The 13,345-nt window shown below is 52.4% G+C and overlaps 1 protein-coding gene across 10 annotated transcripts in view; it reads left to right on the top strand.

The window, feature by feature from the left end:
* Positions 1 to 13,345, top strand: part of FBN3 (fibrillin 3) — a 312,259-nt gene that overhangs the window by 165,283 nt on the left and 133,631 nt on the right. For all 10 annotated transcript variants that reach the window (XR_012156160.1, XM_073323920.1, XM_073323921.1 and 7 more), the window contains one exon: positions 12,868 to 12,993. Coding sequence is in view for 9 of the 10 variants with exons in the window: in XM_073323920.1 (XP_073180021.1) it covers positions 12,868 to 12,993 (126 nt within the window). In the remaining variant the exon portion in view is untranslated. The remainder of the gene's footprint in view (positions 1 to 12,867; positions 12,994 to 13,345) is intronic.

Raw genomic sequence — 13,345 nt, 5'->3', positions numbered from 1 at the left:
ACAAGATAGCTCCTGAGGTCTCTTCCAATTCTATGATTCTGTGACTCAATACGAAGGAATTGGCTGGGCGGTAGGGGTGGTTCCAGGCATGAGGCACAAGCGCTGTCCCTCTGCAGGTACTGCTAGGCAAAAGGCGTTCAGGACATGTGTCCGCATCCCATCTCGAAGAGCCACAGTTATCATAAACAGCTGCTTCTGATGATGTCCGTTGTGCTGCTGCATGTCTCCTAGTGCAGGGGAATGGGCATTGCTGCTTCAGTGACACTTTAGGAAAGGGCATTCTCCACTCTCCCCAGGCCCCACAATCTACCCTTTTCCTCACTCGTCCAGGATGTAAACGTGAACCTCTGTCTGGGTGGAATCATGCCCCGTAATTCTGCAGTGGCAGCGTTTGCAGATCACGACCTGCACCAAAGTTAGAGCTGGCAGCAGCCCAGCACAAGGGATGGAGGTTCCTATTTCTATCACAGCCTTTATGGTGGGTTTCAGAGTAACAGCCATGTTAGTCTGTATTCGCAAAAAGAAAAGGAGTACTTGTGGCACCTTAGGGACTAACCAATTTATTTGAGCATGAGCTTTCGTGAGCTACAGCTCACTTCATCGGATGCATACCGTGGAAACTGCAGCAGACTTTATATACATACAGAGATCATAAAACAATACCTCCTCCCACCCCACTGTCCTGCTGGTAATAGCTTATCTAAAGTGATCATCAAGTTGGGCCATTTCCAGCACAAATCCAGGTTTTCTCACCCTCCGCCCCCCCACACACAAACTCACTCTCCTGCTGGTAATAGCCCATCCAAAGTGACAACTCTCTACACAAGCCTTTATGGTGGAATCACATCTGTCCTAGGGGATGCTGAGCTTGGAGTGCTGTGCTAAGAGATGCTGCAAAGCATGAACAAGCTGCCTGCGTGGGCTGGACTCCATCAGCCAGCGCAGCGTAGTATCAACCTTTTATACGAGGCTTCAGTTAAGGGCCCAAGGCCTCAGCTAAAGGACTGCGTGGTTTGGCTGGGCCTGGTGAGATTAGAACCATGTAAAATTGGGCCCTAGCCTTAGAGCACAATCAACATAGTCCCTACGTATTCAGTGTCATCACACTGACTTAGAACCAGGCTAATCTACATTTGTTCCAGACATGCTCATTTCCATAGCCGTACTGAGATAAAAAGCAATCCCCGCGGGGGCTGACTCTGCCGCCCCATGTGCGCAGGCCTGTGCCAGGAATGCACAGGAAAGCAGCCTGTAGCAGCCGTGACCAGTTTCCCCATGACTCCTGTTTGAGCAGTCATAAGGAGACAAGCTGCCTTTCGAGCTAGCTGTCATTTCTTTACTGCGCATCTTGCCTGAATTGCTAGAGACCCTGAAGGGGAGCCTTTCCGATATTCTTTACCAGCCTAGATCCTAAGCTGCTCCAGTCAGGACAGGTGAGGAGAGCCAGGCGGCCAAGCTGGGTTTAAGCCTCAGGGCTACTCTAGATTACACATGGCTGCAGTGGTCCCCCGGGGGCAGTTTCTCAGCCAGGACCATTGCACCACAGCTGGGCGTCCTCTATCCCAACACACCTTCTATGTGAAGGCCAAGAGGAGAGGCAGGGTAGTGCTGGCTGGGCCATCCTGTTCCCCTCCCTGGGGAATCCCATGGCTCATTTGATCCCGTTGGCTAGCTTGTTTGTGCCACAGGAGCTGTGTGAAAGAGCTGGGGTGCGGTGCAGGATCTTGGCTGTGATTCTAGCTACAGTCGCACCTAAATGCACAGGAGCTAGTGCAAACACATAGAAAGGTCCTGGCCCAAAGAGCTCCCTGCATGCTGGGGTGGGTGTGGAGAAAGGGCTGTTGGGCCCAGCAGACAGCTGCATCCTTTCTCAGCTGGCTGCTTGGCTCGTGCAGTGCCTGGACTGGACCATGGAGCCTCAGAGAGCAGTATGCGTCCAGACAAGCATGAACGCTGCCAAGGGGTATTACTGAAAGCACCACTCTACCACCATGATACAGCAATTTCCTCTACACAGGTTAGTTCAGGGCCTTTGGGCACAAAGCTTTAAGGGTTAGTCTCTGGAGTCTCTCTGCCTCATTGTTGGTCCTTTTATCCCATTTCTGCATTTGATCTGAGACCAGCTTGCCTTAAAATGAGGATGTGGATTTCTCACATCAGGAAGTCCTGGGGATCTCTTGAATCCCTCTTCTTCCCCTGCCCACAGGATTCGGCTGTCCTGCATTTTCTGCGTACAGGATTCCTCCTGGGAAGAAGGGTTAGCAGGAGGGAGTGTGTCTGCACCTAATGTCAAAGCATGTGCCAGTTTGCCTGATGACTGAATTGGGTCTCCTTCATTAATGCACCAGCATTTGCCACTAATCTGCAGTGGACCTTGTATTGCTAGGAGAGGGCAGGAGGTGAGATAGCACAGCCGATGGTAGTTACATCTTAGCACAAATACCACCTGGAACAGAAGCTTTTTTCTCAGTCTCTGGACCCCTATGCAATAAGGATGTTTTTATTATTCCAGATCTCCTGCACCCTTAACCCAGAGAGACCCACTGGGTGCCCTTGGCCATCTCAGGCACGCTGCCAGGGTGGAAGGGGCTACACTGTAGCCAGACTCCCTTGGAGGAATTCTGGTTGGGCCCTGATCAGAGGAGCCCGGGACTGGGGAAAGGAGAGGTGCTGGGACACAGGAAAATCCCATTATTCCTCAATCTGTGCTGGGCCCAAGCTGTCAAACTTGGAATTCATCCAAACTTTCTCCAGGTTCAGGGGGTTCAGAGCCAGGGCTGTGGGTCCAGCTTCTCTTTAATAAAAAGCTCCCTGGGGATAGTTGTTTGTTTTATGCTTTGTTGTTGATTTGTATTTTGGTAGAACCTGGGGCCCCAGTCAGGATCTGGGCCCCCTGAGCGTGGTGCTCACAAACACATGGAGAGATACAGCAAGGGAGGGGACGGGGGTGCTGATGAGGATGGTGAGGGGCCCTGCCCTTCATCCCTTAACCAGGCTCTGAAGAGTCAGGGCTGCCCTAGGACATATCATGCAAGGACAACAGAAGAGTGGTATTTGCTCCAGAGGTATATGGCCACCATTACGTGCTGGGGGATTTGTGAAAGCAGAGGAGTGCCTTGCTGTTGGGGAAGAGGGGGAGCTGGCTGATGAGGAAAGATTAAAGGAGCTAAGTGAGTCTAGGTTTGCCATGTGACTTCGAAGTTTGTGCGTGTGCTGGGGGAAGGGCACAGCTTCCTTCCCATCTGCTAGCACCCACGGAGACAGAGGAATTAGTAGGGATGGCACAGAAGGGTGTAACTGGGAGCAATGGGATACAATGAAGAAAAGGCCCATTTAAGCTGAATAGCTGGAAAGGCATCCTGGCACTAAGATCTATGTCACGTTGTAGAAAAGTCTCCCAAGAGCCGTGATAGAAGCTCTACTTGTTGAGACATTTAAAACTAGCCGGGATCATGCCCTAGAAAATACACTGCAGGGCACTATGACTGGCTGGCGTCCTTGGGGTGGGCTCATTGATAGATTAAGGCTTTTCCATCTGTGATTTTGATCGTTCTCTGAGGGGAGCCAATAGCTGCACTTCTGTCCTCCATAGCCCTTCCGTATTGCACTGCCTTATAGCTAAAGCGTCCCTGTTTGCATCATCAGTCAGTGAGCCATGGAATGCCAGTGCTTTCTGTGGGATGCTGCCCAGTGCCCCAGCTGAAATGTCCAGAACTGCATCAGGATTCAAACGGAGAGGCCACGAACCAAGCAAAGCGAGAAATGTCAGATGGGAGGGTTCAGCCTGCTCTCGGCACAAACCTTTGTTCTTCAGATAAGTAGGTTGCACCTGTTTGGATCAGTTAGTGTCTGAAGCATTCTGACTGCCTGGGGGATAGGTCAGGCAGGGAAGGGACTAGTCACTTGATGGCCTAACTTCTCATTTCTCTCTGATTTCTATTGCTTTTTTTAGGCTACCATGTATCAGGTATCGCTCTTACTCCTAAAGAACCATTGTGCCAGCTCTTTTGTCACCAATGGACAAGATTCCCAATTTCCTAGTGAAGACAAAGTTCTGTTTTCTGTTCTGTTCAATCTCGTTCATGCTTCTAAAGTGGAGTGAGCTTTTCAGTGTTGCCTGAATCTTTTCCATGAACAGACACAGTTTGCTGGCCCATTTTCCTAGAGAATGGAACACGATAGCCCTTTTATTAGTATGTTTTCAATTTTCTTACAAAATGTCCACAGAAGGATTCATTGTTTGGATCTATTCAAAGCTCATTGGATCTGGTGTGGCTTGGAGGGTCCCATTAATCCTCTCTGTGGTTTTGTTGTGCTTGCTGTAAGGGAAAGGCGGAAAGTCCCATGAGCTACATGAGAGGCGGCTGATGAGCCATGACCTCCACTACAGGCCCCAAAGACATTTTCCCTGCTAGGTTTTTGTTTGTTTAATACAATGGAAAGGTGGGGTTGGGATGTGACTGTGGGCAGCTGAGCTGCACAGACTTTGCAGACTGCTACTCCGGAGCCCTTGGCTTCCAGCATTTTATGCCTTAAATGATCAGGCCAAGTTCAACCCAGCGAAGTGGGGACTGAGTCCAAAATCAGCGTTTGCACTGACTTCTGCCCTTGTCAGAGGTGTGAAGGGCACGGAGCATTGCTTTCCTGTTAAGCAGGGATTGGAACAGTCTTGACGCAGTCAGTGTGGGGATGTCAGTGCTGCACATGGGGCAAGCTAGACAGACTCACACTCGCAGGGTTCAGGTGAGCATGCTAAAAATAGCAGTTTGGCTGCTGTGGCTTCGGTGTAGGCCTGAGCTAACCGGCCAAGTTCAGACCGACCTGCCCCCTGGACTTGGGTGGCTAGCTTGAGTCTCCCCTGGAGTCACAACATCCAGGCACTACTTTTAGCATGCTAGCTGGGGCCCCACAAGCACGAGTCTGTCTGTCTGTCTGGGAGGCTTGTTGCCAGCTGTATTGTAAACATCCCCTTTGGGCTGCTGGAGGTCCCTGGCCAGGACTGGCCTAAGGGTGTTACTGGGGGCACACATATGAGTCCCATCGTATCAGGCTCTCTCTGGGCTTCAACACTGAGTGAATCTAACTAGGAGACCCGGGGTACCCAGAAGAAGTCAATAATAGAGAAGTGATGGAGGAAAAAATAAAGGCTACAGAAAACTCCAGAGCTCACAAGCAAGCCTCCTTCCAGAGGCTGCTTCCTAACAGGACAGGACAGTCGTGCATTTCCGACTAACTTTTCTTCTCCACCATTCTCACCTTCACCAGGGTTTGCAGGGCAAGAGCGTTTTCAGATTGTTTTGCCCTTTGGACAGGTGATGTCTTTCCTTGAGCACAGAACGCAGTTCTCTCCACACACGCTGTTTTTGGGGTGACTGATGCAGCATCATACGTTTTGATCTCATGAGATGATTGCCTGTTGACTGGCTCTAGATCTCTGATACAAGCGAGGAAGGAGAGCGGTGCTAACATTTTAAACAGCTATTTTGAATAGTACAACCAGTGTTCACTTCATGAAACTTCTGTCTTTGGAGTGTTCTGCAAATCCTAGCCAAACAGAAGCCTGTAATTAAATGCCAGGGGAGACTGACGTGATAAAATCTCTTCACCCCAGGGGCCCAGGTGGTGGGGAGTGTTTTCGGTGGATTTGCACTGATGCCTTGCAAAGTTTCAGCTGTCAGAGCTCAGAGCATCAAAGAGCTGGAATTGCAGAATGGGGAGAACACTGGAGCTCTGGAGACACTGGCATGGGCATGTGTGAACTCTAAGCACAGGAGTGGGCAAACTTTTTGGCCTGAGGGACACATCGGGGAATAGACATGGTATGGCGGGCCATGAATGCTCACAAAATTGGGGTTGAGGTGCGGGCTCTGGGGTGGGGCTGGGGATGAGAGATTTGGGGTGCAGGAGGGTGCTCCAGACTGGGATCAAGGGGTTTGAAGGTCAGGAGGGGATCAGGGCTGGGATAGAGGGTTAGGGTGTGGGGAGAGGCTCAGGGGGTGCAGGCTCTGAGCAGCGCTTACCTCAAGCGGCTCCTGGAAGCAGTGGCATGTCCCTTCTCTGGCTCCTATGAGAAGGCGCAGACAGGCAGCTCTGCATGCTGCCCCATCTGCAGGCGCCGCCATGCCGTGGTTTCCAGGAGCTGTGTTTTTTGGCCCCCGACCCAGCGCCCCAGCTGGAGCGCTGGAGCAGGGCCAAGCCACGTGGTCCAGCCCCTGACCCAGTGCCCCAGCCGGAGCTCTGGAGTGGGACTGAGCCGCATGGTGCGGCCCCTGGCTGGAGCGTTGGAGTGGGCCAAGCCGCGTGGCGCAGCTCACGGGCTGGCTTAAATCAGCTTGGCCTGCAGGCCGTAGTTTGCCCTGTCTAAGCATCATTCTGTAGTCAACAAGAAGCCAGGCTCAGAGGAATGCAGTTTTCCTCCTAATGCATCGTTTGACAATGCTCACATGCTGCCAGTCACACACGCTGTTGACTTACGACTGAGATAGGGGAGGTTCCTTGAAAGGAATTGCGTTATTTCCACTTGGCCCCTTTGAGTCTGGAAACAACAGACATTCCTTTTCTCTCTGGTCAGACTGCAGGGTGCTCACGCGGGGGATGGATGCTAGTCCTTGGACCACCTGAAATTAAACTAGGGTCTCTCAGCCCTTCCTGAACGGAGAAGGGCTGACACTGTGTTGCAGCACATCCGCTGTCTCTCTATCAGCTCCCCATAGCATCTCAGTGTCTGACTCCCATCCCAGGGTGCCTCAAGTGTGGCATTCAGATCTTCCCCCTCCTGCTGAACAACCTTAAGGGCTTGGTTCTTGTCTTGGAGCTTCTGGGTGCATCACAGAGATGCAGCAGAGCTCACACATCTTTGGAGTTTGCAACATCACTCGAGGTTTCCAGGACCCAGTGACTTGTATCCTTAGGGACAGATTCCAGTTTACTATGAGCACAGAGTGACCTTAATCAAGTGCAGAAGGCTAGTGGAGAATCCCCCCTGTGCAGAATTCTCAGCTGGAATACAGCTGTTGGAAGCAGCCCTGCTCCCTCCTCTGCCCGCCCCTCTCCACCCCACATAGGGCAAAGGGGGGAGCATGCCCGGGGTGTTGCTGGGGTGCGGCATAGGTGGGACAGGGAGAGGAGGGGGTGTTCTGGAATGCAGCTCCACTGGTGTGTGTTAGGGCTGCCCTAACTTGTGCTGGAGTGGCGTGGCTCTGACTCAGCGAGCAGCACCCTGCTTCCTGCGGCTCCTCCTCGCACTACGGCCAAGCACAGCTCAGATGCAGTGGAGAATCAGAAAATCTGTTCCTGGCCTGTGCTGGTGCCAATGGATCCCTAAAGGGAGCATGGCTGGGCAGAGAGGTGCCCTTCTGATCACAGCACACCACCATCTTTGAGTCTTCAAGTGCCACTTGGGCTTTAACACAGGCTAGCTCCCAAGACGAGGTTGTTCTGTTTACTCGGTGCAGCAAATGGTGCACAGTGACTCCTCCAATGTGGACGCAGATGGCTGGTATTTTTCACACATGTTCCACACGGGTGGGTCCTCAAGCCGCAGTAGCATCCCTGGCCAGGCAATGAGGTTTCATGCACAGTTCAAAGGAGACATCTCCTTGCACTGTCACAGGCAAAACCAGTGACCAAGGCCCTGCTACGGATAGAAATGTGTCTGTGACTCGGTAGCCATCTCTAGGGACAGAGCAGGCAGAGTCGGGACATTTGCCTCCAGCACAGAGAGTCTGCCATATCCTGGTCTGTGGCCCTGCTGAGGGGGTGGAGGGGCAGCCTGTATCTGTTGGGTTCTAGTCTCATTTGTCCAGGTCCTTATGCTGCGCCCATTCAACTGCTGCTGTGTCTGAGTGCCTGGGGAGCCCAGGCTGGCTCTGTTGGAGATTCAGAGGAGTGTTTCTCACTGCGGAGGGGTTTTTATTTTTGTAAAGTGCCTCTCCTTTTTCCAAGTTTATTAGAGAGTCCAGTCTGAACCACGCAATTGCAGGATGGTGTATGTCTACTCTAATCCAGGCAAGCCAACGTGATCCCCAAGCCCACTCCTTGTAGGCGTGTTAATCACCACTTTCTGTAGTTCCCCATCATTTGGGTGTCGATGAACCAGCCAGTTTAGACTGCAGCTGTGCCCAGCTGGTTTACAACACAGCAGGACTTGGGAAATTAAGATCCATGGTATACATGACTCTGCCTCCTTGGGTCAAAGCCATTGCAGAGGTGTTGCTGAAACCCAGTAAAATGACTTGAGTCCAAACAACCCATAGGAGTTGTAATGAAACCTTTCTCCACTGGATGAAAAGCCCTTACCTTCATTCCCACCGCTGTCTGGGAGGCGCTGTGGAGGACAGAGGCAAGGACCTAGAGACTTGGCTTCTAGTCCAGATGGTGACTCTGACTTGCTGTCAACTTCTGTGTCTACAAACCTGGAATGCAAATGTGTACCTGTAATAATGGGTTGTTGGTAGTCCATCGCTGCTGCTGCTGACAGTATTATCGCGGTTCTCATATATGGCTACGCATATGACTCCTATAATGATGGGTTCCAGCCTGGTAAAGTACTTGAGAGCTACAGGGGAAATTGACCTTGTTATTGCTGATGTCCCTTCTCCAAGCCTCTGGGCTTTCCCCTTCCCAAGGGAATGGTAAGTCAGCAACCCCACCTGGGGAATCCCCTCCAGGGCAGGAGGGAGACATCTGAGCCCAGGGTGCTGAGGGACTCCTGAGAGAGCACTGCTGCCATGAGGAAGGGGCCCAAGGAGCAGCACTGAAACGCTGCAGGGTTTCCTCACTGGTTTTCCAGCCCTAATGCACCAGGAGACTGCACTTGCTGCCTGCAGTGCAGAGGGCCTCTACCAGGAGACGATGGAACTCCTGGCCCTCCGGTGGCTGCCCCGGGCTTGGCCCCAGTGCTGAGCGAGCTGCTTGTTCTGTTTCATCTCCTCTTTGATCTCAGCCTCTTGGACAGCACACCCATCCTTCATCCCCTTCCTGGCTGTGTAAGGCAGGCTGTCAGAGAGCACCTGCCCTGTGGGCCTGGGATCTGCCTGGAGCTAGGAACTAACTCTGCGGCGAGAGAGGCTCCACCTCAGCTTGTGTCGCTGCTCTTAGCTAAACGACGACCTTTTTACTGATCAGTGTTAATAAACAGCACGTGTAACTCTTAGCTTCTGAGCTTCTTTTTCCAGTTTGGCCACTGAATCAAAAAATCAATGATTCTCTCCAATCTCCTCCATGCCGAAGAGCAGCTCGGATAGACACCCTGAGCAAGGCCCTCCTTTAATAGAGTCCAGAGATGTTACTGCCAGAAGAGACCATGGTGAGAATCGAATCTGAGCCCATGTATAGCACAGGCCAGAGAACTTCCCCCATGAATTGCTGCCCTGAGCCCATCACTTCTGGCTGAGCTAGAGCCCAGCTTTTGGAAAGAGACACCCAGGGTGGAGAATCCACTATGAGGCTTGGTAAGTCGTTCCAAGAATTCATCTTGCTTCAGATTCCAGCCGTTGGTTTTCATTATGCCTTTTTCTGTCCCAGTGTAGACCCCTCTGCTATCAGAGATCTCCCCAGGGAGGCACTTATAGCCCATGGTAAAGTCACATCTTAACCTTCCCTTGAATCAATGAAATTGACCGAGCTCTGTTAGTCACTCACTCTCAGGCAGGCTTCCCAGACCTCAAATCATCCTCGTCCCTCTTTTCTGAATCCTTTCCAGTTTGTCAGTATCCTCTTTAGCAGTGTGGACATCAGACTGGAACCCGGTATCTAGTAATGCTCTGACCAGCGCCCTACACAGAGGTGAGACAGCCTCCCTCCCCATCCCACAGGTAGCGTTAGCTCTGTGAGCAACTGAGTGATCCTAAGTCTTTTCCAGAGCCAACACTTTCTAGGATACAGGCCCCCAGCCACTGCGTGTGATCTACATTCTTTGTGCCTAGAATAAAAGCCCACCCTCTATGGTGATCAACATAATTTGAACCTTGGACCATTAGGTCCCCAGTACAGATCGATAGATCCCTTGACCTACAGGATTCACCTCTCCATGCCCGGCAGTGTGGATGGTACGTTCCATCACTAAATCGCGAGTGATTTCTGCTCATGGAACAAAACCTCCGTGCTGTCCTGGTAGCAGTGGCAATCAAGTAGCCGGTGCCTGCTTTTGGGCAGCTGTCAGTGTGTCCAGCACAGAGCCTAGCCTCACTCTGCTGATGCCACCAGGCTGCAGGCTGCAGCACTAGGCCGGTCACATAGGTGAAGTGCTTCGGAAGGAGCAAAACTTGCCCCGTTGTTTCTTGTTAACCTCCTGCCAGCCCCATGCAGTTTCCCGCAGTTGTGCATTTTGTGAACTTTCTTGCAAACAATTGGATAATATTTGCAGTTTATGGACTCGTTATGCAGTTTATGGACCTCTGTTCTTGGCCTACTTCTCTGATATCCCCACTCCTGTAGCAGACAGCATGCTGGCATGAAGCACCTCATTGGAGGGAGTTGTTCAACTTTATTCCCTCTCCTTGCCCTTGTGTTCTGTTTTCTGGCACATTATCGCCTATGGGCTCTCTGTGTGATTCCTCTGCATTGGTTGCTTGTGTCTGCAGCGAGCTAGACTTTAGCTGGGCCATGTGTAACACTGACAGACCCTGGTTGTTGGTGGGCAGGATCAAACCTGCGGCCTCTGGGAGCTTAAAGCATGAGCCTCTACCGCATGAGCTAAAAGCCACCTGGCCGTTAGCTAGGGCTATACAGCAGACTTTTTTTACCTCTCTCTCTTAAGTGGTCTCAGTGCCACTAGATGGGACAGAACCCCACCCGCAGAAGGTGTGTGGATTACACATGCAGTTTATTAACACTGATCAGTAAAAAGGAAGCAATAGAAATAAATAATCCATTCTGCTGTTGTGGACATTAGCCAGGGGAGATCGGGAAACCTGGTGAATCGCCAGGCGCACGTCCCAGCAACCTCTGGAGCCCACTCAGTTCCAGCACATCTGCTCTTTCCAGCTCAGCTCTGGACTGTCACACTCTTTCACTTGGTCAGATTATCAATTGTGGACGCCCAAAGTTAGGAACAGGCCCCAGGAGCTGGCACCTGTTTGCAGCTTCAGAACCGTGGGGATTCAGAGGCATAGGAAGGGAGAGGATGGTCTTGAAGCTACAGGTCAGCGTGCAGAAGAAGAAGAACTGGCCTCTGGTCCCAACTCTGCCGCAGAATTTCTGGTGAACCCTGCACTAGGCACAGCCTCTCTGGGCTTGCTTTTACCCAGCCCTAGCCTGGGAGCAACATTTCCCGCTCTCTCTGGGACAGCGGGTGTTCATTCACTGATGCTTGGGGAATGCTTTGATATGGTCCGATGGCAGTGGCTGTCTTGCTGCAAGGCGTGTTGCGTGTGTTTCACGACTCATGTAACAATTCTTGTTAGTCCCAGGCAGGGCCGGCTCCAGGCACCAGCTCTCCAAGCAGTCTGAATGGGGACGCAGTCCGAATGGGGCAGCAGGCCGTGTCCAGCAGCAATTCGGCGGCAACTGCTTGGGGCAGCAAAATTGGTAGAGCTGCCCCCGGTCCCAGGGCCTCTGAACACTGGGCTCCATTTCACAGCCTCCAGATCAGCCTGTAGGCCACGTTGCTGGATTCAGCTGCGAAAAGGCTTGTTGCAATTTCTTGGGACTTGCCTTCTGTTGTCCAGTGAGAAGACGCTGACTCAGTGTTCATCTCGACTCTTTGTCTAACACGTGCGCAGCCCAATCCGAGGGAGCTGCAGAAAGAGGAGGACTTGGCAGAGCTTGTGGACACACATGGTCTTGCAACACCTTACAGCTGGTCCTGGTTTGGACCCCCTCCGTCTCCAGGGGGCCTCCTGCAGCAGGGCCATAGGTCACTGATGTAGGGGCACATGAGGGGCATTACTGAGCACCCAGATTCCCAGAGGTTCTTTTCTCGTGGGCTGTTCCCTGGTTTTGGAATCACTCCCTAGTACTCCCAGACAAGTGGAGCCGGACAGCATGTTTCCCCCTACAAGTGTCTGCCCATCTAGCCATGTTCTGTCTTGTCCCTTTTGCTAACTTAATAGCAAAGTCTAAATACGCTCTAACGGCGGCACAGTCGTGGAGCAGTGGAGGTTGTTGGGAAAGAGAGTGAGTGAGAGACGAGTGCCTGGCACTGACAGCAGCGTGCTATACAAAACCCTTGGTGCCAGTCGGCTGGGTAACCCCAGTGCTGGGGTCACTGCAGGAGCTCCCAGGAGCACAGAGGGAACTAGCCAGTATTCTCCCTTTTGAAGACTGCACAACAGCCATTTGGTGCCTGACTTACCCTACTGGCTGGGACGGGGTGGGAGGGGTGCAGGACCTTGGGAGGGGTGCAAGACAGCATTTGCGCAGTTTCCCAGTGGCCACAGGAGAACGTGCAATGGCTTTGATTCAGGATATGGGCGAGTGGCTTGGCAGATACATGCACTGCCCTGTCGTGGGAGCAGCAGGTGTTTTAGCAGCATGGGGAGCTGGAGGGCTGAGAAGTGCAGTGAAGCCCCTCAAGATCAGCTGTTTCCCTCAGTGGCTCTGCCTAGCTGAGCGGGAGCTCCTGGCGGGAGCAGTTTTGCGCAGGAGCCCTGGGTCTCTGCTGGCAGTCAGCCAGGGTGGTGAAGGGCCATGTAGAATAATGGGGATGGAGAGAGGGATAATCACAGTGTCTCGACCCCACAAAAACATCAGCTGAAGATATTACCCAAACAGCTGGCAGAGGCCAGCCAGGGCCCCTTGGAATTCCAGGTGCTGTCCTCGAGACAACTGCCTTTGGCTGAGGGTCCTCTGTGTAGATGAGCAGAGAAGATGGTGCAAATCATCTTTGCAGAGAAGACTAATCCCTGGTGGCTTGTTCTTTTCCAGATGTGGATGAGTGCGCCACGATCTCCAGTGTGTGCGACGGTGGGGAGTGCACCAACACGGCAGGCAGCTACGTGTGCACATGCCCGCGTGGCTTCATGACCAGTCCAGATGGATCCCGCTGCATCGGTAAGACGGCAGACAGCTCTAGGTTAGAACGTAGCGGCTCATTCCTTGAGTCAGAGATCCAAGGTTCAGTCCTGGCCAGGAATGGTATTTCATTAGTGTTCCCTATCGGTGTCGCACAGGGCCCTGTGGAACCAAAGCGATCCTTATTTAACAGCTCAGGGCTGGCCTTACCATGAGGCGAACTGAGGCGGCTGCCTCAGGTGCCAGACTGGGGGAGGGAGGGCGCCACCAGCCTCTTATGTACCTCTCTAACACCTGCAGGAGCCTGGACTGATTAACACCAGCTTCTCAGGGAGCTTCCTGTTTCCACCTGCTTCCCTGATCCCACTTGAGGAGAACAGGCAGTCAACTG

This window comes from Lepidochelys kempii, chromosome 25, assembly GCF_965140265.1.
Source record: "Lepidochelys kempii isolate rLepKem1 chromosome 25, rLepKem1.hap2, whole genome shotgun sequence".
Taxonomy (NCBI): domain Eukaryota; kingdom Metazoa; phylum Chordata; order Testudines; family Cheloniidae; genus Lepidochelys; species Lepidochelys kempii.
This window is presented reverse-complemented; position numbering and strand designations above follow the sequence as displayed.